The sequence below is a fragment of the Dromiciops gliroides genome, chromosome 3 (assembly GCF_019393635.1).
Source record: "Dromiciops gliroides isolate mDroGli1 chromosome 3, mDroGli1.pri, whole genome shotgun sequence".
Taxonomy (NCBI): Eukaryota; Metazoa; Chordata; class Mammalia; order Microbiotheria; family Microbiotheriidae; genus Dromiciops; species Dromiciops gliroides.
In genome coordinates this window covers 312,792,082-312,819,823 of record NC_057863.1, presented here as the reverse complement: position 1 = coordinate 312,819,823, position 27,742 = coordinate 312,792,082, and the positions used below count along the sequence as shown (strand labels likewise).

The 27,742-nt window shown below is 36.3% G+C and overlaps 1 protein-coding gene across 3 annotated transcripts in view; it reads left to right on the top strand.

Annotated features, from left to right (window-relative positions):
* Window positions 1–642: 642 nt before the first annotated feature.
* The window catches only part of CBLB (Cbl proto-oncogene B), a 244,236-nt gene continuing 217,136 nt past the window's right edge, over window positions 643–27,742 (top strand). For all 3 annotated transcript variants that reach the window (XM_043997229.1, XM_043997230.1, XM_043997228.1), the window contains exons 1-3: window positions 643–1,054; window positions 2,166–2,367; window positions 16,209–16,459. In XM_043997229.1, the coding sequence (XP_043853164.1) occupies window positions 2,200–2,367; window positions 16,209–16,459 (419 nt within the window). In that variant the 5' untranslated portion in view covers window positions 643–1,054; window positions 2,166–2,199. The remainder of the gene's footprint in view (window positions 1,055–2,165; window positions 2,368–16,208; window positions 16,460–27,742) is intronic.

Sequence of the window (27,742 nt, the reverse complement as noted above, 5' to 3'; positions counted from 1 at the left end):
ATTTCTGCTGCTTTTCCCACTCTAACCCAGTCTCAAGTGCCACTCATTGCCTCCCACCCTCTGTTGCTACGAAACAAAAGACTAGGAAGGTGGACAAAGCAGGAAGTCCCGCCTCTTATCCCCTAGTTGGCTTTTACTCTCCCTCTAGGTGGTCACGCCCATTTCTCACCCTAACCCCCATTGACCAACTCCCTGGGGGTTGGAATCATTTTCCCTTCATAGTCCCACTTCTTCAATGGGCTACATATTTGGATCCCCTCTTCATTGTCTGGGAGTGTATGTTTATGTATGCATGCATATGTATATGGATGTGTATGTGTGTGTGGGGGTGGTTCTTGGGCAGCTCTGGGGACCCTAGAAGACGTGGAGGGGGGCGGGGAGAAGAAAGGGTCCATCTACCATTGGTCAAGGCCCCTGTCCTGCAATGCTGAGTGTTAGTTAGGATTGGCTAAACCCCTCCCTCCTGCCTCCTCTCTCCTCCCCCTCCCTGTTCCCGTGGCCCCTCCTCCTCCCCGCGTCTGTGTGTTTGAGTGTAAGTTACCAGGGGGAGGGGGGAGGGAGAGACAGGGAGGGGTGGGGTGTGCTGTGAGTTGTCTCCTCCTCCCGCCTGGGCTGCCGCTGGTGTGTCCCCCCCAAGCCCAGTAGAGAGGAGGGGGGGCAGAGTGGGGAGAAGCAGGAGGCGGGTGTGGATTTATTTCCACCTTAAATTGTTGTCTTTTTTTTTTTTCCACGTCTTGCCTGAACCTGGTTGGAAGAAGCTCCCTGTCTTTGGAATTGCTGTCTTATCTCACTCTGTGTGTGCTCCCGTCCCCCCTACGGCCCCCGCCCCGACGTGCGCGTATAGTGTAGCCTCACGCACACGCGTGTGCCTTCCTCCCCCTCGGAGTCCTCTATAGCCGGGAGAGAGGGCGAGGAAGAGCTCTGTTTGGGAGACTCAATGTTTCTCCCGGGCCAAGTGCCCCTTGTGCAGCCAGACACGAGCTACGGAGGAGGACGAGAGGAGAGCCCCCAGCTTGCTGTTGCTGCCGTTGTTGCCGCTGCTGTTTGAAGAGGGGTATTTAATAACCCGAACCCCAAAGTGGGGCGTGGGGGGGGGCGAGGGCAGAAAGAGAGGGAGAGAAGCTGCGGAGATTGGAAGCGACTGGAGCATGGGCTGGATAAAGGCGGCAGGAGAGGGCAAAGAAGAGAGAACTGCTGCTTCTGTTGCTTGGAGGAGAAAGGATACTTTGTCCTTCCTTCTTTCTACCTTTCTCCTCCCTGTGGATGAAAAGCAGTGGGGGCAGCTGGGTAGTGGTGGTGATTATTATTTTTTTTTCCCACCCAGAAACAAAGCTGTGTGTGTGTGTGTGTGTGTGTGTGTTGTTTTCTTTTTCCTGATGGGGGGAGGAGGAGGGTTGAAGTAGAAGTGATCTTCCTTCTTCCTTTTTCCCTCCTTCAGTTTCTTTCCCTCTTTAAAAAAGAAAGGAAGGGACTCCCGCTAGCCCCCTCCAGTTTGGTTATTAACTAACTTGTAGGTGACTACTGGCATTACATTATTAAAAGAGATAACTTCGGATTTGGGGGAGTGTATCTCCGTGTTTGAGATTTTTAAGTTGGGGAATAAAATACAAGTCGTACAGCCTTTGTGGAGCACAGATGTGCCCCCCATATGAGGTGTATAATAATTTTTTTGGTTCGCCTAACTTGGAATCTATTGCAGCATGAAAATGAGCTTGCCCAAGTGAAGCCCCCAATGTGTTTCCTCAGTGGCTACGTTCGTTTTTGTGGGTATTGAGAGGGGGTTAAGGGAAAGGAGATGGGGAGAACATTGTGTTCTTATCTATTTGGAGTGATTGTATTTATGTTGCCTTTTTGTTCTGGGCTGGGTAATGTAATCCAGCTTGTGTTCCTCCAAATGTGAGGAATATTTGTTAACAACTGTTAGTTTTCTAAATGCAGAGCCAGGGTCACTTCCCTGACACCCACTCTGTGTCGCTTGCCAGTGTGAATTCATACTCTCGTCTAAAAGTTGAACCCTGGGCCGATTTTACTCTATGCACTGCATTCCTTGCTTAAGGAGGTGGGTGGGATGAGTTAGCACATTCAGTTTTCTGTTGGGGACAATAAAAAATATTTTAAGGACCATGTGAGTCCCTTTTGATAACTTCTTAAAAATTTGTTTTCAGTATTCTCATAAGAGCTGAAGAGCTGAGAGACCAGATGGCTAATGCTATGAATGGCCGGAACCCTGGTGGCCGAGGAGGAAACCCCCGAAAAGGACGGATATTGGGCATTATTGATGCTATTCAGGATGCAGTGGGACCACCTAAACAAGCTGCAGCTGATAGAAGAACTGTCGAGAAGACTTGGAAACTCATGGACAAAGTAGTGAGTATTTACTCTTTTCTGGGTATGAAATTATTGGGATCCCTTACATTTCATTGACACTTAGCAATGATAAGTTTTTAATGAACTCTAAGCTTTGTAATGCACACAAGATCTATTTATCCAGCATTTTTCTGGGACTTGTTGGCATATGTTAAATAATTAGAAGAACATAACAAATGGTTAATAAATGCTCATTGACTTGACCTGGGTTCTAGCCATAGTTTTGCTACTTCCTGACTATGTGATCTTGGGCAAATCAGCTGATATTTCAGAACTTAAATACATCAGTTTCATCATCCTTTCATCCAAATGAGGGGTTGGGATAGATCACCCCCCAGGTTATTTCTAGGTCTAAAGTTCTAAGTTTTCTGATGGAAGACAAAGGCCTTGTGATTTCATTTGCACATTTTGCTCACTTCTTGGCTTTATTTGTTGTAAAAACTTGATGTCTTGATGTAAGATGATCTTTCTTTTACCTTCTGTCCTACTCTTTAAGGTTCAAAGTTCTTCCAGAGAACTCAGATATGCAAAGCGCATGCAGTAAGCTGCTTAATGTTGGTATATTGTCTCAGAATAGTTTGGAAATGTTTGTTCTGACTTATATGAGATTGTCTTGCCCTTAGACCAGAAGAGGAGCTCTTAAACAGGTAATTTATGCAAAGCATTTTATAAAGCCCTCTTATGACAATCCAGTGCATGAAGTGGAGAGCATTTATCTGGGAAACAATTACACAGATTAGCTCTCAAGTGAGTAAGCAAAATTTGAAATAGTTTCCATTTCATCTTTGGAAAACATCTTTATTTTAAAAGTTCTGTGCTCTTGTTAATGGCTAAATTACAGTTTCTTTCATCTACTATTCCATTTTGAAACAGGAAATCTATTCGATTGCACATTATTTGTTGTGAAGGGAAAATTTATGTTGGGGGTGGTGGTTCTGAGAGTTTCAAATATTTCTGTGGTTTCTACAAGTTGCTTTCAGATGAACTGAAAGCTCACACACAGAAATTTAGCCATATATCAGCACATGCTGAGCAAACCAAGTTAAAGGATGTTTCAGAGCAACATATGAACACAGGCTCAAGGAATTTTAGATGGCAGTGTCCTAAATATGACAGATAGGATTTTGTAATAAGTATGATGATGCCCTAACTTACTTCTTTTCAAAATGAAAAGCTCTTCCTTTTGAAGCAGTGATGTCTCCTCAGATTATATTTGTAATAGTCAAAGGACCTCATAGATTTTCTATAAGGGATCTTTGAGCCAGGTGGAATATTTAGTTGGGAAAGAGGCCTTGGTATTTGTTAGCATGTAATTAGGTGAGCATATTGTTGATTCATGTATTAGTAAAGTAGACATAGTTTTGATGTTAGGATTTAGATTTCTTAATATGATACTTTTTCTTTGTAGAAATGTGTCAAAGCCTCCAGGATGCCCTGGACTTTTCCCCTTTGTTTTTGGCTTGTCACTGGTGCAAGTACAGTGTAAAAAAAAAAAAGTCTAATCTCTTGGTTTAAAGGTGGAGGTAGTTTGTCAATCCTTGGACAGCTTAATTTTGTTGTATTATGGATTGGGATGTAGGTAGATGGAATGATTTTCTATTTTTGTTGGTACACATTCACTTTGGGTTTTTAAGGATGGCCTATTGAGGCTTCTGCCAGCTGGTTAAAATTTTTGATCCAGATTTTATTGTGAAAGGGCACCAAACAAGACTTTGTAACTTGTTGCTTGAACTCAGTTTTTGATCTGGACATTTGATACTTATTATTGAAGAGTTACACACTTGAACAAAATTGAAGACATTTGGCAAGCAAAATATCTTTCAGCTTTACTTAAGGTAGCTGAAGTTGTTTCACTTCTTAAATCAGAAATTGGGAGTAATAGCCAAAATTCAATGTTTCAAGTTGGAATCATCCTTTATGAAGATTTATATATCCAGATTATTAGGTGACTCCTGGTGAATGTGTCAGATTTTATAAAGTTGTTGATTGTTCTCTTTCCTTTGTTCTTAGAGTGATCTAAATTGACACATTTAGAAATCAGTCAAGGTGAACTGAAACTTGGGTCAGCATTACATAGTTCTTATAGGAAGTACTAAAGCTATAGTTACTGTAAAACCCCTGCTTCTGAAACATTAAAAACCAGGGGCACCTATGTGGCACAATGGATGGAGCACCAGGACTGAAGTCAGAAAGACTCATCTGGCATCAGACATTTACTACCTGTCTAATCCTGTTTGCCTCAGTTTCCTCATCTGTAAAATGAACCGGAGAAGGAAATGGCAAATCACTTCAGTATCTTTGCCAAGAAAACACCAAATGGGGTCATGAAGAGTTGATGTGACTGAAAAAATGACTGAACAACAACAATAACGATGCTGATATGGTTTTATTTATTTTTACAGCACTGGCTAGAGACTGACACTTTCCCTAAGATAAACCAAGCACTTGTCATTGTTTGCTTTATCTTTAGGCCTTTTGTAGAGTTAGCTTCCTTTTGGTAACTTGATGAACTCTGTTGCCTAAATTCTTCACTATTGCTTTTTTTATAGGTTTTCAGTTATGTCCAAAAAATTATTCCTGAAATTGTGCCCGTGGACTTGCTTGAAGAGAATTTGTATAAATTGTTAAATAAAAGACTCTTATGTGGCATATGAAGGAGATAACACAGTACTATCAACTTATTTATAATTATTGGTGGTATTATTTCATTTTGTGCAGTACCAAAGAGTCATACACATGTGTTTATTTTCTCTTATTTGTCAGTGGTAAAGGAAGTGGTTCATAATATCAACATTGTCTTGATGATTACATCAGAAACTTAACTGTTAGTCCAAAAGTTAATCCCTTGATACATTACCTAACTGTTTGGTAAAATAGCAGCAAGACTATGCAGTTAGCATCAGAGTTACAGAGAAGAGTTACTTTTCAGTCCTTTGGGTAGTGATTTGAAAAGAAACTTGAGCTGTACAGTTAATTTTTTCCCCTGAAGCAAAACCTAAATTTAATTAGCATTAGATAATTGATCACTCATAATGTTTGGGGAGTGTACTAAGGTAGGTAGTGCATGTGAGCTTTGTAGAGTGAATAAATATGTTTACTTTTCTACTGACCCAGTAATTCAGAATACCTTCAAGTGCATGAGACTTATTTCAGCTAAGTAAATTCAATACCTTTTGGAAGATACTCAAGTAATGAAGAGATCAACTGGTTTCATTTGTCTCTATAGGATATGAATTGTTCAGAATTGTCATATAAAGCATAATGGGAAGGAAGGTTGTTGAGAAGAGCCAGGCAACTTCACTTCTTAGGCACTTATCAAGTAACACAGGTCTTGGGTACAGAGTAAGTAGAATGATGTGATGCCAAGGTCACATTAGTTAGGAAAGTTTTGGGTAAGCCAAAGCAAGCTGCCCATCTAGTGATTCAGTATTATTTGAACTGGTCCCCAAAGTGCCAGTGTTGAATCTTGCTGGGTTAGAGGACTGCTGGAAAGTAGAGTCTGTTTCAAGACTACCCCCTGGGGATTTGGGGCCACAGCTGGCTTAATCAGTTAAACAGTACCCAGTGCTTCCTCTCATAGCCACCATTTAGGCACTCATATGAAGAGATTTTGGCTGGCCATTGTCTGCTTTTCAGAAGAGACATTATCATGCTTCTGTTCAAAAAGCTGAGGTTAGGGTAAGGAAATGATTGCTAATGAGGATGGTAGGAATGATAATTTATTGATAAGCTGTTCTTGTTTCATACTTCTCACAAGAGTCTTACCCAGGTGATGGAAAGTAGAAGAAGCAATTTTCCAGTTAATAGATGCTAAATACACTGTTGTGCACATGGATGCTCAGTAAATCTAAAACTGTTAATTGATACTGAAAAGTAGAGTGTTATGTGAAGCTATACATTTTTTATTGCTGCCTTTGTCATTTGTGTGAAGTTACATTCTTTTAAGAATTACAAAGGCATTTACTATGAAAATGACAAGAGGACTGCTTTCCACCTTTTTATGTTTACTACATTTAGCCAGGTTGTTTTTCATTCTTAAAATTATAATGTGACAAATGTAGCCAAGATCAAGCCTTTAAAGCCCTTTGGTTCTGGTTTGCTATTTTATATCTTTCGGTAGAATGGTATGTTTTTCTCCCTAGATTTAGATCCTTCTTCTTCTCTTAAATGAATATTATTTTGGGGAATTAAGACTTGGCTTTAAGAGTTAACCTTTTTAAACTTCCAAGGCCCAGTTCAGAGACATCAGTACCCTTGGTAAAAGGTCAAGTAGTAAGTCTTTTCCTCTAACCCATTTTTGTCTCCTGGAAGTTGACTATCATAAATAGTTGAATTAAGGTTGTTTTTGGTCTGTGTGGGTGGGGGGTGACAGTGGGGCTGGGAGCTAGTTTTATAAAAACAAGGCAGTTTTATAAATTCTGGGAGAAATAAACTGTTTCAAGTTTTGGCGACTTTATGTTGTAGTGGATCTCATTTGGATTTTAATCAAGGGGCTGCCTCAAATTTTATTCTGTTTGGTGCTTACAGTTTTGATTATATAAATGACAAAGGTAATGAAAGACACAGCATAGCCAGCATATAGCTTTTTGACTTGTCATTGTTTTGCTCTGCAGAAGAAGACTCCCCCTTACTCCCATTTTACATGTTATTTCACATATAAATTCAGACATGGTTATTAAGCTTTTAAGTTAGTGACCTTTTTAAGAAAATTTGAACTTAAGCAGTTTTGCAGAAAGAGAAAAAAACCTAATGAACATTAATCTCTAGCTTATTATCAATAAAAATATTGCTTAAACATACAGATTATTATTCATTAATAATCTCCTTATTGATTTTGTTGTTGTTGTTTAGACATTTTCAGTTCTGTGTCTGACTTTTTATGAGCCCATTTGCGGTTTTCTTGGCAAGACACTTGACAGGTTTGCCATTTTCTTCTCTAGCTCATTTTACAGATGAGAAAACTGAGGCAACCAGGGTTAAGTGACTCACAGGGTCATACAGCTAGGAAGTGACTGATACCAGATTTGAACTCAGTAACTCAGGATCATCCTAACTCCAGACCTGGTGTACTATCCACTGTGCCATCTAGCTGCCTCTTACTGATTATTAGTTCTTTTTGTTTTTTTTACTTGGAATTCTTTCATATACGGGTTTGCCATTATTTCCTGTTCCCCATAGTTATTCTTTGTAATGTCATGACCTCTTGTAACACTGAATTATTATGATTTGTTTATCCATTCCCCACCTATGGGCATTTAGGTTGTTTCCAGTTTTTAAGTATTACATTATAATATAGATATAAAAATCTCTAGGTTAATAGTCTTTTTATTCTTTTCAATGATTTCCATGGGTACTTTCCCAAAGGGAAGATTGCAGTGTCAAAAGGTAAGACCATTGGAAATGACAGAAAAATGTATTCCTTTCCTTTCTCCCTTTTCCCTTTGCAGAGGTAGGGAACCATGGGTATAGAATATTGCTTATTCTGTATGATGAAGTTGATTTTTTGTTGAACCATTTTGTTTCTCATTTATTTATTTATTTATTTATTTTTTAGTGAGGCAATTGGGTTTAAGTGACTTGCCCAGGGTCACACAGCTAGTAAGTGTTAAGTGTCTGAGGCCAGATTTGAACTCAGGTACTCCTGACTCCAGGGCCGGTGCTCTATCCACTGTGCCATCTAGCTGCCCCTGTTTCTCATTTATTTTTAATCTTTTTTAGAAGGGTTGGCTCATTAGGTGGGTGATTGAGGAAGGCTATATATGGGAATATGGTAATAAAAAACAAAGGTCAATAAAAAGCAAGATAAAAATCCAAAGGATAAGGCCAGTTATCGCGTTTCTGTAGGAAAAGCTGAGGCTATTTTATGAATTGTGTAGTAAGAGATTGCTCTCTAGAAAGATTACACCAGGGCTACCTAAATTGGTGACATTTTCTTTTCTTTTTTTTTCTTTTCTTTTCTTTCTTTTTTGTGCAGCAGTGAGGCTTAAGTGAATTGCCCAAGGTCACACAGTTATAAGTGTCAAGTGTCTGAGGTCAAATTTGAACTGCCCTCCTGAATCCAGGGCCGATGCTTTATCCACTGCGCCACCTAGCTGCCCCCAATTGGTGACATTTTAAATCAAGTTTTTAAGTAGTGTGTTACAGATTGAACAGAATATATTTTAAAAGATCAAAAACTGAGTAGGTAATTTTCCATTCCCATCCCATCGAAATTTTACCTACATATATTGTGCATTAAAAAGGTCTGTATTGTAATTTCCATAGAGGAGTTAAAATACTAATTTGACAGGTTATAATGTACATGCTCATTGTTTTCTCATGTCAACCAAAGAAGGGTATCTAAAATATCTTGATGAATTTTTCAGTATTTTGGTATATTAAATATTTAAATGAAATGTCATTTAATAGGCCACTTGGCCTATTAAAACCAAATCCTATAGAATCCATTTTGGTGTCATAGTGGCAGTTCATTTCGCATTGTTGTGATCTGTATTGTTGGAATACTCTCATAAATGGAATCATAAGTATCATTAGGTACTTGACTTTTCTTACTGTGTATTAGAAAAACAAATAAAACTTCATAAAATGACCTTATTCTAGTGCTTTTTAAATGATTAGTGATGAAGGTCTTTCACATTGTCGTTCTGAGTTGACACACAAACTTCTAGGATCTTTACCTTGCCAGGCAGACCGAAGTCCATGTTCAAGGTTGGTGGTTACAGGGCAAAGTATCATCCCTTTCTGAAGAACCTCATGAAACCAATAGAAACTGGAGAAACATACCCATTGTGAGCCTGGCAACCCTGATCTGTGTTGAGAAACTTTGGGCCACTGGTCTTGTAGTATAGAACTGAACTGTTGCTGTTTGTCCTTCGTTCTCTAAGAAGACCATGGCATAGGGGGTGATGTCATTACTTGCACTGAATTGGATTTAAGTGAGGGAGGGCTGTGCAAGGTCCCCAACCTTACTCTTTCCTCTGGAGCCATCTGGATCCAGTGGCAAGATATACATCAGGATGACTGGAGTTGGCTCTGGATGCTTTTGAAGGCAACAGGGATTAAGTGACATGACCCTAGTAAGTATCTGATGTGAGATTTGAACTCAGGTCCTCCTGACTCCAGGGCCTGTGCTACCTAACTGACCCCATAGAACTATGGCTGGCTTTTAAGGAAATCAGACATTTCAGAAAAGCTCTAGGAATAATAGAAATTTTGGAAGTTCTTTTGATCCTGAGCAGAGGGGCAAAGATTTCCAACCTGCTTTTCACACCTTTGGGTTCCCTGAGTTGTGTCTTATGCTGATGGAAGCTAGCATGGTTTGAGTAGAAAGAATTCTGTCTTTGATCCTCTGATTGGAATTAGGAGATTATTTGATGAAAGTGTTTAGTCACATAGACATTAGGTTCCAGTAAGTGACTCATTAAATCTTGATTTCAGTAGGACCACAGCAAAGTGTTTTTTTCCTTCATATTAAATTATGAGGTTTTCTCTTTACTTAAATAAAATTATGAATTTATCGATTTCATTTAAAATCCACAGCTATCTTGGGGCAACTAAGTGGTGCAGTGGCTAGAGCACCGGCCCTGGAGTCAGGAGTACCTGAGTTTAAATCCAGCCTCAGACACTTAACACTTACTAGCTGTGTGACCATAGGCAAGTCACTTAATCCCAATTGCCTCACTAAAAAAAAAAAAATCCACAGCTGTCTTTTCCTTGTAGATATCAATCTTTTTGTATATTTTAACACATCTTAACTCCTAGAGCTATAATCTTCCCAGAATTTAAGTATTCTTTCTATTCTTGGAAGGCAGAACCACTCAAATACTGGTCTTCTATAATCATTTCATAGTGGAAACAGTGCTGGACATGGAGTCAGGAGACCTGGATTTGAAACTTAAAAGCTGTGTGACCTTGGCAACTCATTTCTCATTTTTGGTCTTTAGTTTCCTTGTATGTAAAATGGAGGTCAAACTTAACTACATTCATGTCACAGGTTGTTTGAAGAATGTGTTTTGTAAGTGTGAGCTATATTCGAAGTGTGTTTGTACTATTGTCATTGTTATACTTTTGCCTCTAATTCTGCCTAAAATTCCATTTTGTATGTAAGTTGCTCTATTATATCTTGCCTCCTTCACATGCCTTCTTTGAATTGGAAGGGCGTGGGAGTGGTTATATTTTGCTTTGTTCTTCTTTGTCTGAATGTGCAATTCTCATGATCCAATAAAAGAAGTTATACATTCAGAGTGAACATTCTTTGTATTTATTAGTGGAAAAGTTTATTTGTATGCCCTTTACACTTTGATTCACTTTAGTGTTTTCTGATTCACATGGAAAGATGGAGAACAGAGAGAGACAGTGTCAAACTAGTATTATACTGAGCTTGGTGCAAAATATACAGAATAACTTTTAATACTTTTGATCTCAGTGATGGTTCACACAGTAGACTCATGCTATAACAGGCTTTGAGAAAAGTTGTCCCTTGTGTTTCTGTGAAATATATTACTTCACAGGATTTACCCACGTAGTATAGACAGATCTTTGGTTAATTGGGGGTTTTTTATATCCGGGTTTAGTTGTAGTTTTACAGATAGAATTTCTTCGGTCTGTCTGTAAATTTTAGTTTGTTTCAGTGAAATTGCTTTGATACGTGAATTTTGTTTGCTAGGATTTTATTAGTGGGTCTAACATTTTATTGCCCTTTGGTTGTGAATTTTAATTGAGGCATAAATCAGGAAACATTTAAAATGTTTTCTAAGAAATGTTTTATTATGCTAAGAAAGTTTCACTGTATTAAAAGAAAAGCCTCTAAAGTTTTCTCTTATATTCCTTGTAAATCCTATAATTTGTGTTTAAAATCTGTCTTGATATTTTTGCTCTGGCATGGTATAATTGATTGAAGATTTATGTTTCTGCATCTGGGAAAAGGTGTTACTCTGCAGAGAGGACTTGCTCCAGAAAATTTGGAATAAATCACCATGACGAAAAATAGTGACCACAGTAGGATTCATCCTAGTTGAATGGAGAGTTTGGGGAATCAGGAGGCCTGGGCTATACTATTAGTGATGTGTGACCTTGGGCAAGTCTTCATCTCTCTGGCCTTTTGGTTCCTTACATGTAAAATGAGGAATATGGAGTAGATGATTTCTAAGGCTCATTTCAGCTTTAAATTTTATGGGGTTATGAATGTAATTACTTTTTAAATGCTAGTCGAATTACTAGTTAAATGTTTGATCACTTAGACCACCAGCGAAGGACAGTATTCATCCATAGGTGGTGTATTAAAAAGTTATTCTTTCAGCAGTTATTATTGACTGTGGAAAAGACCTTTATTTTCCTATTAACCTGTTTCCATATGGAATTTAGATCGAACAAAGGAGATGTAAAATAATTAGAGGGAGGTATACATTGCATGTAACTTTGTGAATTGGATATTTTGTAATGTGCCATTTTTATAAAATCATCTCTTTCTTTTGACTTATCTCTTTTGTCTTGGTCTGTTAGAAAGTCATTTTTCTGTTATAAGGCTATTCTTGCTGTTTCTGTGTGAATAGAGTCTGTCATAAATCGTAAGCCTTATTGAAAAACTAATTGCCTTGAACTCTTCATATATTGCAGAAGGTCCCCATTATATATTAGTACATGTGACTGGAAATTAGGCCTTGTATCTCTCAAGTTTTGTTCTTGGTACTTCACAAGATAAATTTGTATTTTGAGTCTATAATTAGTTATATTTTTTCTGATTAATGTAGTGGAAAGTACATTGACTTGAACTTGAGTCTGAGCCCTACTACTGAGCTAGTGGTATGACTGGACAAGTCATCTTGCTCCTGTGGGTTTCTGTTTTCACATTTGTAAAGTGAGAGGATTGGACTAGCTGGTTTTAAGGCTACTTACTGCTCTTATACAATTCTGTGGAATCTCTTAGGAAATGAATGAGAAGCCATTAAAGTGAAAAATATACAGAGCTAGAACTAGCCCAGGTCGGTTGAGCTTTTCCATGAGACTTCAGCATTGGGGTCATGAGGGGAGGGCTGATGATCAGTTTCTTTCCTAAGCCTCCCTCTCCTGTGCCTACCTTCCCACTGGAGTGAACTGCCCCTGAAAGATCACCCAGTTTTAGGAATTGTCCCATGCAATGGGGTCAGTAATAGAGGTCAGCTCAGGCCCTGCCAAGGCCCTAATCTCTGCTCTCTTCCCTTTCTCGTATGCCTTCTGAATCCTCCTCTATTGTTAAGATATTCCTCCCCATCCCAGACCTCTTCTTCTCAGATTTTCATCATCTGGTACTCTATGAAACCTAGCTTTCTCCTGAAGACCCCTTGTATCTTGGCACCTTCTCAATGCCAGACTTTCAGCTTTTCTCACCTTGACACAAAGAGTGAGGAAGAGATGTTGATATACTCATTGTTCCTCACAATTGGTTTTTTTGTTTGTTTGTTTGTTTGCTTTTTTAGTGAGGCAATTGGGGTTAAGTGACTTGCCCAGGGTCACACAGCTAGTAAGTGTCAAGTGTCTGAGGCCGGATTTGAACCCAGGTACTCCTGACTCCAGGGCTGGTGCTTTAACCACTGCGCCACCTAGCTGTCCCCACAATTGTTTATAGACTTCTTTAAAGTTCATTCCATGTTGTACAGATCTTTCTTGTCATGTATTTACTTCTAGGCTGCTCTTTCTGCTGTTTCTCAGTGAGTGTAGTGATTGGGTAAGCAGACATCTTCTCTGCCTTAACTCCTCTGAGTAGGACCTTGGCCTCCCAGTTCCTCAACTAACAGGAAGTGTTGAAAGTCTACCTTAACCACACTTAGGAGTGGTCATACCTTAGGCTGGTCCCACCTCTTTACCCCAACTGAATTTTCCCCAGGTACCAGAATTCCTATTGATAGCTCTGAAAATCTAGATTTGTGAATGCACATATATATGAAAAACAACAAAAATTGCAGAGGATAACTGGTTAGTATCTTTCCTCTAATGTCAGATCAAAAGTCTATCCTTAATAGGTAAGATCTGTGGAGTTGACTGAGGCACTTTGAAATGAATTTGATTTCACCTAAGAAGTGTTTGAAGTGGGTTTGGAGCCAGGCCTTCCTGCGTCCACTCCTTAGTACTGCTTCTGATGGTTACTTATTTGCCTCTATGTTATAATTAGTGTAGGCAACTCCTGGTAAGTAAACTTCCTCTACCAGTGCTGGTCAGCAGCTGTTACATAACTTAAAGTCTGAGAGAACTGCATGGGACACAGAAGTTAATGACTTGTACAAGATCACATAGTCACTACATAACAAAGGTGGGACATTTTGTAAACTAGTAGAAATTTCATGTATGAATGGAGAGAATGAATTTGAAACTTAGATTTTTAAAAAATCATATTTCCCATATTACAGGGCAATATGTGTCACTTTTAATCCTGTTTTCTCTCAGGTATATGCATACTGAAATCCATTTGTGGCTGGAGTAGGCAAGTTGTGTGGATGATTTTTAAATCTTGATTACAAATGTGATGGTGCCTCCTTTTCTGTTGTATGAAATTCATTAGTCTTTTGAAAGTCTTCTCTTTCTCGTAGTTAACTTGATTTTTTAAAAAAACCTAGTTCAAGTCCAGGTGTATGTATGTCCTGTGATGCATGCTCAAGTGAAAAGTGAAATGAGCTTTTAATGTCTCCAAAATGTCAATGGTTGTTTTCTAGAGCCCAAGTAGCATTTGGTATCTTGATGTCAGTTTTAGGAGTCATATGAGCGCTCGCTCGCTCTCGCACGCTCTCTATCTCTCTCTCTTTTTTTGGTCCTGAAAAGTGATTTAATCATCTTAGAGAGCTCCCAAATACATATCTGCCCCTTCTCTACAACTAAGAAAATTACCCAGGAGACTGAAAACATAAGTGACTTGATCAGAGTCGCAAGAACCAGTATATAACAGAAGCGTGACTTAAGTCTGGTGTTCTTGACTCTGAGATCTGCTCTCTAGCCTGCTGTTCCATCCTATGTCGTATTGAAGAAAATTAAAAGGACCAAGTGACAAGTTTTTTAAGTAATTTTTTTTTCAGCATTTGGTTTACCTTTTAACATGGGGACAAAATCAGTACTATATTTGATTTCCTTAGGAGGTTAAAAGTCTTTTCTTAGTCAGGTGGCACCGTGGATAAAGCACGAGACATGGAGTCAGAAAGGCCTGAGATCAGTCTCTTTTCAGACACTTATTAGCTTTGTGATCCTCATTTTACTTCACTTGTGTCTATCCAAGTTTCCTCATGTGTAAAATGGGGATGGATGTTGTTCTATCTCCCAGCGTTGTTGTGAGGATAAAATGAAAGATTTGAAGAGCTGGAAAGTGCTATGCAAAGCTTAAAGTGCCATATAAATGTTAATTGTTGTTGATATAATTGTTATTTATTAAGCTAGCGCTGATGCCACTTGCATATGAATTTTAAGTAGTGCAGCTCTGTTCAAGGAAATCAAGGCAAAGACAGCTAGATTATTTTTGATGAAATAGTTTTCATGGGGAGCCAGGATTCTGCAATATAGATGAAAGAAATAAGTTTATTATTTAGTTAGGTACATATGTTCCTTTTAAAGAAGTCTAATGAATTTAGGGACAAAAATTGATGTGGTTTCTTTCAAAAGAAAAACCAACGTATCACATAAGAATTGAAAATACTATTTCTTTAATTCAGTGTGTAAGTTGGTGGAGTTCTTGAAGCTACTGTTATGGAAGAGTTTAACATTTTGCCTCATGGGGTGTTGTGTGTGTGTGTGTGTGTGTGTGTGTGTGTATTAATTAATTAATTAATTCATTCATTCATTCTCCATTTTGTAACAGTATCATGCTTTTGAATTCTTGTTGCTTTTCTACAGCTTTCATATTAAAAGGTTATCATTTATCTAGGAAATTTGTTACAGAGAGGTTCGAGTTAGGCAGTGACTTTCAGTGAAGAGCTGGACATATATTAAAATGTCTAGGATCTGAGATTTATCACTTTGAGAGAGAGAGAGAGAGGGAGAGAGAAAGAGAACACTCTTGAGTGTGGATCCTTTCTCCCCTAATGCAACCCTACTATAACTTCACTCTTTTATAAAATTGCTTTGAAATTTGTAGAGGTTAAGTGGTTTGCTTATGGTTACATAGAAAAGGTCAGCAAGAGGATTTGAAAGCAGGTCTTCTTGATTCCAAGTCCAAGATTCTCTTCACTCTATCAGAGTTGGACATACTTTTTCTGACATTCCATATGATTATGTGTACATGGTTGGGACTGCTGCTGATGGCCAAGGTAGAAAATATCAGAAGACGGTAGGGAAGACTAGTTTGAACTTGACCTGCATTTATTATTTATTAATTCGGTTATTAAATTTGCAGCCTTTTATTTAAATTGCCTTGGGGTACAGGATTAATCAACTAAAACATTAATTAAAACGTATTAAATAACTTCAGTGCTGAACAAAATATAGTGTAATGAAGTGTTAATAGTAAGTCTTTGGTTGCCCTATGATGCAATGTATTTATCTCTTTCTTAGTGTGATTTTACTTTTAAAAAAGGATTTGCATCATATGCTGATGTTTACTTGGGCTTATCTGGTGCAAAAGTAGGAAGCTATTGAAGAGAGATTAAGAAAATTAGGGGAAAAGGTTACAGATAAAGGTTTTCTCTGGTACTATTGAATAAATTTACATCTGTAGAAATGAATAAAATTTTACTCAAATCTGTCTTAAGGTAATTTATACAGGTTCCTTGTGGATTGATTATATTATAGAAAATATAGACTTTTATTAAGCAGTTATATGAACTTCTTATAAATTTTTTTATGCCTCCCTCCCCCCAAAAATGATTTATTTGTTTTCTCGCCTCTAGGTCAGACTGTGCCAAAATCCCAAACTCCAATTGAAGAACAGCCCACCATACATACTTGATATCTTACCTGACACATATCAACATTTGCGACTCATACTAAGCAAATATGATGACAACCAGAAACTTGCACAGCTCAGTGAAAATGAGTATTTTAAAATCTACATTGATAGCTTGATGAAAAAATCAAAACGGGCAATTAGACTCTTTAAAGAGGGCAAAGAGAGGATGTATGAGGAACAATCACAAGACAGGTAAGAATCTTTTATGATGCAAATTTTATAGCCTTGCTTATTGTTGCTTGTTTTATTTCTCATGTTTTCATATTTAATAGAAATGTCAAAGTGCACTGGCATGAAGAAAACTTTTATCACTTGTAAACAGTAATAGTTTACATTTATATAATGTTTTTAAGGTTTGCAAAGCTGTATAAATATTATCTCATTTCATCCTTACAACTCTGTGAGGTAGGTTCTATTTTCCTCATGTTACAGGTGAGGAAATTGTGACTGTGAGAGGGTTGACTTGCCCAAGATCACATATCTAAGATATGTCTGAGACAGGATTTGAACTTGAATCTTGTTCAGGAACATCACTGAATCTTCTATACCAATGGGCTACTTAAATGATACATTGTCACTAACCCTAAATCATCCTAATACCTTTCATCATTAAAACACTTAGGTCTTTTAGGTTGCTAAACTTCTCTTTGTTGGAAGTCAGTTTTAAGTGGGTCTTTACTACAGAAGGAGAGTAAGACCATGAGAGAGGCAACATATCACAGGCATATTAACTATATCTTGAACCAATATCTAGCATTCTTTCCTTAGAGCAGGAGCTGGCAAACTATGGCTCACCACTTATTTTTGTATGGCCTGTGAGTGAAGAAAGACTTAGATTTTTAAATAAAGTTTTATTGTATTGTAAGCTTTAGTAGCTTAAAACTGCATGATGAATTTTGGGACAACCTGCAGAGTGCCTTGCAAACTTTAAAACTTTATATATATATATATATATATATATATGTTAATAGTTGTTACTGTTACTATCATTATTTGTATCATTAACTTAGATGTTAAATAAGTGCTATTGTCTTCAGAAGTTTTAGCTCTAAATCCAATTCTGATGCAACAAATTGGTCTTTTGGATTGTGACTTTAAAGTCATTTGTTCAAGGTTATTTTCACAGCAAGGTCTAGGGACATCATTGATGACTATGTAGATTTAACTAGATGCTTGTGTATATTTTTATTTTGTCATGGAAGAAATAGTGCCTTCCTGAGAATCTTTTTTTTTTGGCGGGGCAGTTGGGGTTAAGTGACTTGCCCAGGGTCATACAGCTAGTAAGTGTTAAGTGTCTGAGGCCTGATTTGAACTCAGATCCTCCTGAATCCAGGGCTGGTGCTCTATCTACTGTGCCACCTAGCTTCCCCCTTCTTGAGAATCTTGAGTAAATACCTACAAAACTTAAACAGATAATTTTTTTCCCTTTTTTTTTTACACCAATTCAGTTTTAAAAGTGTTAACCCCCTGCAGTGTGCATTGCATTGCACCTAGACAAACCCTGGCAGAGATTCAAAGTTTAGATGCTTCCGATTTCTTATCAAAAAGGGGATATGAGGAGCTTGTTCCCTGTTGAAATAATACAATGTAAATTAGAATTAAGTTGTTATATTGTCAGCTGATTATTGTGGGGGAGACTTGTGACACACTTCTACAGTTTTGACCAATGGCTTAGATGCATTTATAATTAGCAATTCTTGATAGAGTGAAGACCTATGGCTATGTATAGGGTATAGATCACTGGTAGGGTTTTATTGAGGGTCACATCTAGGTAGAAAGTAGTTTGTGCTTGTTTTACCCTTGTGAGTAGCAAATAATTGGAATTTTCTCTTTATGTAATCCTACGGATCCACTATCAATGGAGTGATTTATTTTGAATTGTTTCCTAGAAGTGGAGATGGATTAATCTCTAGTCATTCTTCTGGGCCTGTTTGTAACCAGAGGTATACTTTTATGAAATTTATTGGAGGCTGTTGGGTGTAGTTTTATGCCATGTGGAATACTTTTATATAAACTCCTTGCTCTGTGTCCTGGCTAGAGAATAGTGTTCTTGTTGATAAAATTATCATGCACATAATACATGAAGTGGCTATTGGAGAGAATACAATTACATATACTTTACTAAGGGGGCAGCTAGGTAGCACAGTGGATAGAGGACTGGCCCTGGATTCAGGAGTACCTGAGTTCAAATCCGGCCTCATACTTAACACTTACTAGCTATGTGACCCTGGGCAAGTCACTTAACCCCAATTGCCTCACTCCCCCCCAAAAATTAAAAAATATATATACTTTACTAAGACTATACTAAATATAATTTAATCAATTTCAGAAAGTAAAATGTTCTGAATATAGTGGGTTTTTTTTTGTTAGTATACTATGCAAGAAGGTTTCCAAGTAGGTTATTTAAATAATTTAGAATATTGAAGGAAATTGACCTGGAGACCTTTATGATGTTAAAAAGATATGTTTGTATATATGCACACATATATTAAATGAACCTGTGATTATATTGGGATCGGGCACTTCTAAATGAAGAAGCTCCTTCTGCCAATATAGGTTGGCACCATTTCTTCAACTTATAGCCTTAGAGAAAGGCTTAGGCCACTGAGAGGTTAAGGGATTGGTCTTATGTCTCATAAATAGAATGCGTTAGAGAGAAGACTTGAACCCAGTACTTCCTGACTCTGAGGCCAACTTTCTCTCCAGTTTTCTATTGGGCTCCTTTTCTCTCTCTTCCACGTGTGTGTGTGTGTGTGTGTGTGTGAGAGAGAGAGAGAGAGAGAGAGAGAGAGAGAGAGAGAGAGAGAGAGAGAATTTGTTAGAAATTTTTCTTATAATTAAAAATTTCACGGCTAGTTTATACTGACTGCATTTTTTCTAGTATCCAAATGAGAGAAATAAATAAATATGATTTATAAAATATATTTTTTTCTGAAAGAAAATGCAGTTTATTTTTGTTTCTGCTAACAGATGAGATGTGAGTAGTATAATGCAGGTCTTTTGCTCAGATATTTTATTTGTTAGTGGGCTAGAGTAATTATTTTTTTAGTCACATGTCATGAGAAAGCTCTGTGCCTCAGCTTGAATTCACAGTCAGCCGTTTCCTCACTCTAACATTCCTCTTAAGTTTTCATCAGACACAATTGAACCTCACATTGAGTTGGTATTGCTCCAGCTAGTAGTCACTTTGCACTCATAAACTGTTCTGAGCTGGCATTTCCTGGTAGAGTATTAAGTGATTTCTGGCATACACACAGTTTGTGTATGTGTATGTGTGGTTTTTGTAGGAAAGGAAGGGTGTATCTGGATTTTTAGCCTAAAAAAGGGAAGTACACATAGCTTAAGGACATGATTGAGTGGGCATAAGCAAGATTCAGACCCTCTCTCTTCTATAGTGGATTTTCTTTTCCTTATCATTTTTCCACTATTTACCACTAACTATTGAAGATAGTGATAACTGGTAAATCCTAGCAGTGACTAATACAGTCATTACGGTTTGTGATTGGTAACATAGTAAGTTGACCTCCTTAATTTTTCATTCAGCATGACCCAGATGTACCCAGAGAAAATGGCATGAGCCTGCATTTTAGCCTACTTTCAGGTTGTCCCTGCAGAATAGTAGTTTTTTGTAAATTTTTCAAGCCATGAATCACTGCAAAACTGATCAAAAACCCCCATGGATAACCTCTCCCATTCACTGAAAAAGGCCAGCCACTGGAAAGGAAAACAAATACGATTCACAGAATTTGATTTTGAATATGCCTATGCTTTGGAAGAGCTGATATCCCATAAGGGATATCAGCACTCAGTTATATAGGTGGTATCATATTAGAAATATATAGGGTACTAGCTTCTTATACTGTATTTGAGGAACCAAATGATCACCTAGACAGAGATCATGAAATAATGTGTACAACAAATATGTGTAAAGGGTATGTGTGTGTGGGAGAAGGTGAGAAACTCTTTCAACAAGCATTTAAGGGTCTGCTATAAGACAGAAATTGCTATGCACTAGAGATACAAAAACAAACCCCCAAAAAAGTGGGGGTGGGGATAGCTGTACTAGATACTGTTAAATTCAACAAACATCTTTAGGTGCTTGATTATATTCAAGACCCAGAGGTTTTAAATTCTCTCAAAAATGCCATTTAAACTGTCTTTATTACTGAACTGTTGGCCAAACAAATCTAAGTTTTATAACCCATATATAATTTCTGAAGAAACACAAACAAGTTTATCTGCTGTATATAGCAGCTTATATTGATATTTGTGTGGTGGCATTCCAAGAGTACTTTGAAACTGTTACTGTGTAGATCTCTTTATCTGTCAATCGATCATAATGGCCTTGGTTATATTAGTGTGATCAGCTTTGTATTGGGAAGGAAATAGGAGAGGAGAGAGATGTAGATTGAGCAACATGACTTGGAGCCAAGAACTCCTATGGTTTGGTTCCAATTCTGACAGCCAAGGCTCTCTGACCTTGGGCAGCTCACTTGACTTTTATCTGCAATTTGTTCTTTGTGAAATTGCTATCTAGGCTACCTCTCAGTCAAAATAAAACAGTTGTTCTATAGACTATTAGTGATTGGTTAAAAAAAAAAAAATTCCCATGTTGAAATGTCAAGAGTTTTTCCTTCCTGCTTTCTGTTTATTGTTGGTCACTTTTTGTTTGATTATAACTTAAGGAAGACTAGAGAATGTTTTTTGTTTGTTTGTTTTTTGGTTCTTAGCTGTGTGATTTCATTGACATAGAGAACTCCGATTCCCAAAGGGCTTTATCAGCTGCTCTGCTATTTATAGTCTTACAGAGCTCCAAGGGCAATGTTGAGAGATGAAGTGACTTGCCCACAGTCACACAGCCATCATGTATCTAGGCAAGGTACCCATGTCTTCTTTACTCTGAGGCCAGGGCTTTGTCTTTTATTTTGTGTTCAATGATTTAAGGGGGCTTGGGGAGGGAGGAGAAAGCAGTGAACTTAGAGGCCAAAATAATCTGGCTAGGTTTTTTTTTTCCTTTTTCGGGTACCAAAATAGCACAAGTGTTTCTTTTGTTAAGGTATTAAAAACCATTTCTGCATTTTTCAAGTACTATTTTAATTTCACAGATTACTCTGGGCTTCTTCTTTTTTTTTTGGGGGGGGGGGACAGGGCAGTGAGGGTTAAGTGACTTGCCCAGGGTCACACAGCTAGTACGTGTCAAGTATCTGAGGTTGGATTTGAACTCAGATCCTCCTGAATCCAGGGCCTGTGCTTTATCCACTGCGCCACCTAGCTTCCCCCTAGCTTCCCAGGGCTTCTGCTTTTTTTGACTGAGTTGTTATGGTGTAAACCAGATAGAGGTATTTCCAAGTATTAATCTCAAAACATCCTTTGAAGTTTTGGGAAAGTGAGTAGGAAAGGACACATGGTTTGTAGATGTGTTCAGGAATAGGTGAAGAATTGAAGTTTTATAATTTAGAAAATATAGGATTCTTGAAGTTTTTTGTGCTAAAATGAATAAATCAAATGCATTCATTTAAGTTTTTTTAATAATTTGTAAAAAATGGAGCAATATGAACCTAAATTATAACTTTGTTGAAGCTTTTTCAGTGAAATGTTTCTTTCCTTTAACAAACTTGTAAAAGTAGAGACCACAGAAATTAATGAAATTTTCATATTTAAACAAAGAGTATCTGTTAGAAAGGGCAGGTGAGAACATGTAGAAAATTTGAATGCTAAGTAGCTATATGGAAATAGCATTCATCTACCTGTATATGCAATATTTTGCTTGGAACTATAAACGCTGTATCATGTATGTGTTTGATTTTAGTTGAAAACTCTGTTCAGACTTTTTGTTCTGGAATAGTTTTCAAAGTAAGAGCAAAGAAAATAAGAATAATCAAAGTGGTATAGTTAATTGAAAATTCTAAATTTAAAATATAGAAATCGAGGGGTTAAGTGGTTAACTTAAAAAGCCTTTATTATTCTTCTATAGTTACATTTATCCTTCAACATAAATATTAGAGAAATCTATGTAGTTCACATTGTTACTTCCTTCATATTGCTCTATTATTTCATTTGGTTAATCTACCTTTGTGATTTGCCTAAATCAGTTAATAAATTATGAGAACTTTAAAAAAATGTACAGATAAGGACATTTGTTTGTAGGTGTTGTATGTGTGTATGTATGTTATATATCTAAGTGATATTTATAATACAATTTATATATGAAAATTTATATCTTACAAAGAATGAACATTGGGTGGTATAATACAGAGAAGGGTTTGACTTCTGTCACGAGTGGACTTAAAACCAGATTAAAATGAAAATTTGAAAATGTTTAGCATAACAAATTAAAATACAATACAACATAGATAATATTAATTTGTAGTATTCTGGGTTAGTATCAGGGATTCATTTCTATTTGAATTTGATTCCACTGGTATGGATAAAGAATTGACAGCCATCCAAGAAGGACCTGGGTTCAAGTCCCCCTTCAGACATATGCTGCCTCTGAGACCATAGACAAGTAACTGAACCTCTTAAAAAGTGTAAGTTGCAGAGACCATGCTGACCTGCATTGGCATAGAGGGTCTCCTTACCTGGAAGTTCAAAGGAAACCACAGTTGTAGTCCCCATTCCTGTTGCTTATTATTGTATAAAAATCTTTCCTGGTAATAGTGGATGTCAAATGAGAAAGTAACTAGCACATTCATAGGAAGAAAGTGGAACTGGCTTTATGGATGAATACTTTCTGATTTATGGCAACTTATTAAAGTTGATGTTTTTCATCCTGTAAACATCTAGTGACATTTAGATTAAATAATTAAAGTCCTAAAGTCCAGAAGCATGCAAGAAAAACACTCAGTTTCATATTAAAAACCACTACCACAAAGGATGTTGATGAATTTTGTTTTTGAAGTACTAGATTGGTTGTTTAGTTCAAGAAAGCTCCTTTGGCAGTTTTTTATAAAAGTTAATTAAATTCTATTTATAAAAAAGACATACTGCAGTGATAATCTTATGGCTTAAGGAATACTTGTTTCAAAAAACTAGACAAAGAATGGTTTTATTTTTCAGTGATTTTACAAAGAATATGAGTTCCCAGAAAGTCAAAAAGATTAGCAAAGCTCTAATTTGTTGTGTAATAAAACTATATTGTCATGTTATTCAAAAGCAGAAAAAAAATTATTCTTGAAAAAGTCACAGTGACTAATTATTTCCTGAAAAATAGAATAGAAAAATTAGATGTATGCAAAAAAGATTAGTCCTTTCTTACATTTAAAATATACTCTGAGATTCTTTAAATTTGATTGTTAATATCTAAAATAATCTATATAGTCCTAGTGTAAGATGGCTAGTATTAGACATGTGGTTTATAGCCACACTTTAATCTTCAGATCATCAAGTGATTTTCATGTTATACCAAAATTTTATATAGAAATGAATACTATGTGAAAACCTGTGATTTCAGTAACATAAGACTCCCAGGATATAGCAACTTATATTATACCGATTGTTAAGGTTGGATAATTTGCACAATAAATATTTGTTGATGGATTTTGATATTATTACAGTAAGGCTTATTTCAAAGAAAAGGTTAATCACATAATCTGTCTTTCATTATAAATGTCGTATTGCTTGAATACATTAAATTAGCACCAAAATGTGTTAAAACATCCAAAACCTGGAAATATCATTATGTGGAAACACAGGTACATAGAATTCCTAAGGCGACATTACAGCCAATATAATGGGAAAAAAGCACTGGATTTGGAATTAGGAGACTTGTGTTCAAGTTTCTTCTCTTCCAATTACTACTTGTATAACCTTGGGCAACTCATTTTGCTTTTGTGGGCCCCAAATTTGGTCATCTATAAAATTAAGAGGTTGAACTATATCATGTATAAGGGCCCTTCCAGCTCTAAAATCCTATGCTCTTAAACCAAGATTCTTTGAGATTCCTAAATCACTAAATCTTAAGATTTTATCAGCTGGGCAAGTATTTCTTTCTTTTTGTAAAAGTTGATTTGGAAGAGGGTAGTCACTTTGTCAACTGATTATGATAAACTACAAAGTTCATTAGTAATATTTTTAAAGATAAGTGGGCGTGAACACCTTTTTCTAATGTGCTTATGTGGTATCTTAATCTTAACTTGCTTCTCTATATAAATTAAATGGCATATTCAGGTCAAAAATGAAATGATGAATGATATGAATATGGTCACTGTATTTTAATGTAGAAAGTTTAAATAAACCCTAATTATTCTTGAAGCATGATGATGTTTTCTTATTTTGAGCACTGAACTCAGGAGAATTAATTAAAACATTTAATTTTAATTTGCATCATAGTCATTAAATTTGTTTACAAAATTTGATTATAATTTTGCAAAATTAATAGTGGTGGGATATTTGCCAGGTTGGTGGCAAAAATAAGATTTGCAGAAAATGTGCTAAAAAATGTTGACAAAAGTTTATTTCATTTCCAGATTGTAGGATCAGCATTAAAGTATTATCAGTAGCATAGTTCTTAAAACAGTCCTTAAATCTTAAAGTGAAACTGTGCCTTTCTAATGCTGGTTGCCAGGGTGTTATTAAAAAAAATGGTATAGTTTTTCTGATATGGTTTCTGAAATTTTATAGAATAAGTTAAAAGCTTTGTTTATAATGATATCATAATTAGATAAAATTTTTTTATCTCATTTTCAAACTGAAATGTTTTAATGGTATTATCAGTAAGTTCGGTCATATCATGTAATTGGACACTTGCATACAAACATCATAAAATTTTATTTTAGGTGTAATTTGAATAGTGAGCTAATGAGTTAAAGTTTGTTTTTGAAGAATTGATAATGCAAATGTCATGACTGTTGCAGGTTGCCAGGAACTCAGAAATCTTGGTTGGGGGTGAAATGCTTATTTTATTCCCTACATTAAGAGTAAAAACTAATTTATATATCTCTATCTCTATCTCTATCTCTATCTCTATCTCTATCTCTCTATCTCTATCTCTATCTCTATCTCTATCTCTATCTCTATCTCTATCTCTATCTCTATCTCTATCTCTATCTCTATCTCTATCTCTATCTCTATCTCTATCTATCTCCATATATTTATATGCATTAATATGAATTTTTATATGTGAAAAAATATTCTAAAATCATACATATGATGTGTGTGTGTATATATATATGTATATATGTATATATATATACATATATATATGAAGAGGGGTTTGGTTTTTTACTTTTCCATGTGCATATGATAAAATTCTTCAGCTTTTTATTTTCCCCTTGGTGGGGCAGTTGGGGTTAAGTGACTTGCCCAGGGTCACACAGCTAGTAAATGTCAAGTGTCTGAGGCTGGATTTGAACTCAGGTACTCTTGAATCCAGGGCCGGTGCTTTATCCACTGCACCACCTAGCTGCCCCCCTGTAGTATTTTTTTTTTTTTTAAGTAAGAGATAGAAGAGAAAGAAGTTCTAAGACTAGTGTATCATTCTTTGGTCATTCACGCTTCAGATTTACATTCTCTTTATAGGGAATTTAAAAAAAATTATTTCTCCTTTTCCCCTCACCCTCCTTCCATTTGCTTCTAAAAGTATTGCCTGATGCTACTTGGATTGATCTTCTATTTTCTTTAAATATATTCTTTTTCTTATATTAATATTCTAGGTGACTCATGTACCTGTTTACCATAGAATGTTTGTTGTCAATTACACAAAATACTTTAAAAGATGGATGTTTATAATAAAAAGAATATATATACATTATATATATATATGTGTGTGTGTGTGTGTATACTAAGTAGATAATAGTATTATAATTCCATTTTTCAGATATAAAATCTGAAGTGGTTTCCAAGTTGAGTTGCTCAAGTGGATGTTAGTGGATCAGTTACATGATTCCATGTCAGTACTTTAATAAAGCTTTAAAAAAATCTATCCTAAGTATCAGAAACTAAGCTCTTATGCCAAATGATTTCATAATTCTAGTTGATATGTCTCAGTTTGCAATAATTGGCATCCAAATAATAATATAATCAGCTATGTCAGACCATTTAAATTTTTTCTTTTGTCTTCACTTTAAACTATTAGCACATTTTGTGCATGTTCAGTGGAGGTGGGGTTTTTTCCCCATCTTCATTAAAGCTATTACTGTTGGCTATCAGTTGTTGCTGTCAATAAATGGTCACAAGATTGCTGACAGTTATAAATGTACAGGGAGACTATTATGTTAAAAAAAATCATGATTAGCCATATCTAATTCAGCAGTACAAAAATAGTTCTCCATTTTTTCCCCCTGGTAACTTGGATTTGTCCACAGGTAAACAGAGTGTTATTTTTTTGTCAAAAGTTATGTGGAAAGGTGAATTGGATAATTTACCGAGATAGGAAAGAAAATACAAAGGCAATTTCACATTTGTCTCTGAAATGTGTTTTTTTCTTTCATTAAAGACTTTTGTAGATCACAACAGTACTTTGATCTATTTAAGAAATTACCCTTCCCCCCACCCCTCCTGCAATTTTACATGAAAGAATGATTTATTTGAAAAGCAACGGAAGGCATAAAGGTGGTTTGTCAAATTTTCTTTACTGTGAGAATGTGTCTTTACCACATTTTTAAAAAACTAAATGTGTTTTAAGTAATTTTTTTTCTCTTCCTGTCCTTCTTGACCATTTGGAAACCTAAAAGATATATATACTATGATAGTTTTATTTTAAGAAAAAAGGGAAAATCCAAGTGGATGGCCTTTTTAAAATATATTAGAAAAAAAATTTTAAAGGTAGTTTTACAGTTGTTTCTGATTCTTTTAAATTTTGTTTGTGTAGATTTCAAATAATTTTATATTTAGGAGACATTTAAAACTAGTGCTTTTCAAAAATAGTCAACAGGATCTGTATATATTATTTGAATAAGATATGTCTTCCTTTATAAAATAATCAGTTGTAAATATGTTCATAGTAAAAGTTTAAACATAGGTCTGAGGATTTGGTGTAAGGGGCCTATTTGCTATTCTTTTTTTAAGTTTTGGCTGGGGATCAGTCTCTTTGGATAAGTACTTCTCAGCTCTTTAAGGAAGAGGAGCTAGTCTAGTTTTCAGTTAGTCCTTTGAATTTTCAGATCATGGGATTGGCTTGGAGAGTCCTGCTGACAGCATGGTCTTTTTGGGGGGATAGGGAGTCCTGACAGTAAATCCTCTGAGCAGAGTTACTATTAGAAATGATCCCCTTCCTCTAGGAATCCCAGAAAACTGCAGAAAACATTAAATGGCCAAGAGCGAACTTTGGTAGAAAACGTAACTTCCATGTCTTCTCAAGATCCCAATCTGAATTGTTGCTTTGAAGCTTTTCTAAATGTTCTACATGTCTCTTTCTTTCCCTGAATGGAAATAGTAGTCTAATAAAGCTCAGGCTGGTGTTGAGTGTTAAGTATTATCCTGTAAATCTGGGCTGTGCTCCAGTTTATGTATTTTCTACATCATGCTCTGCAGATT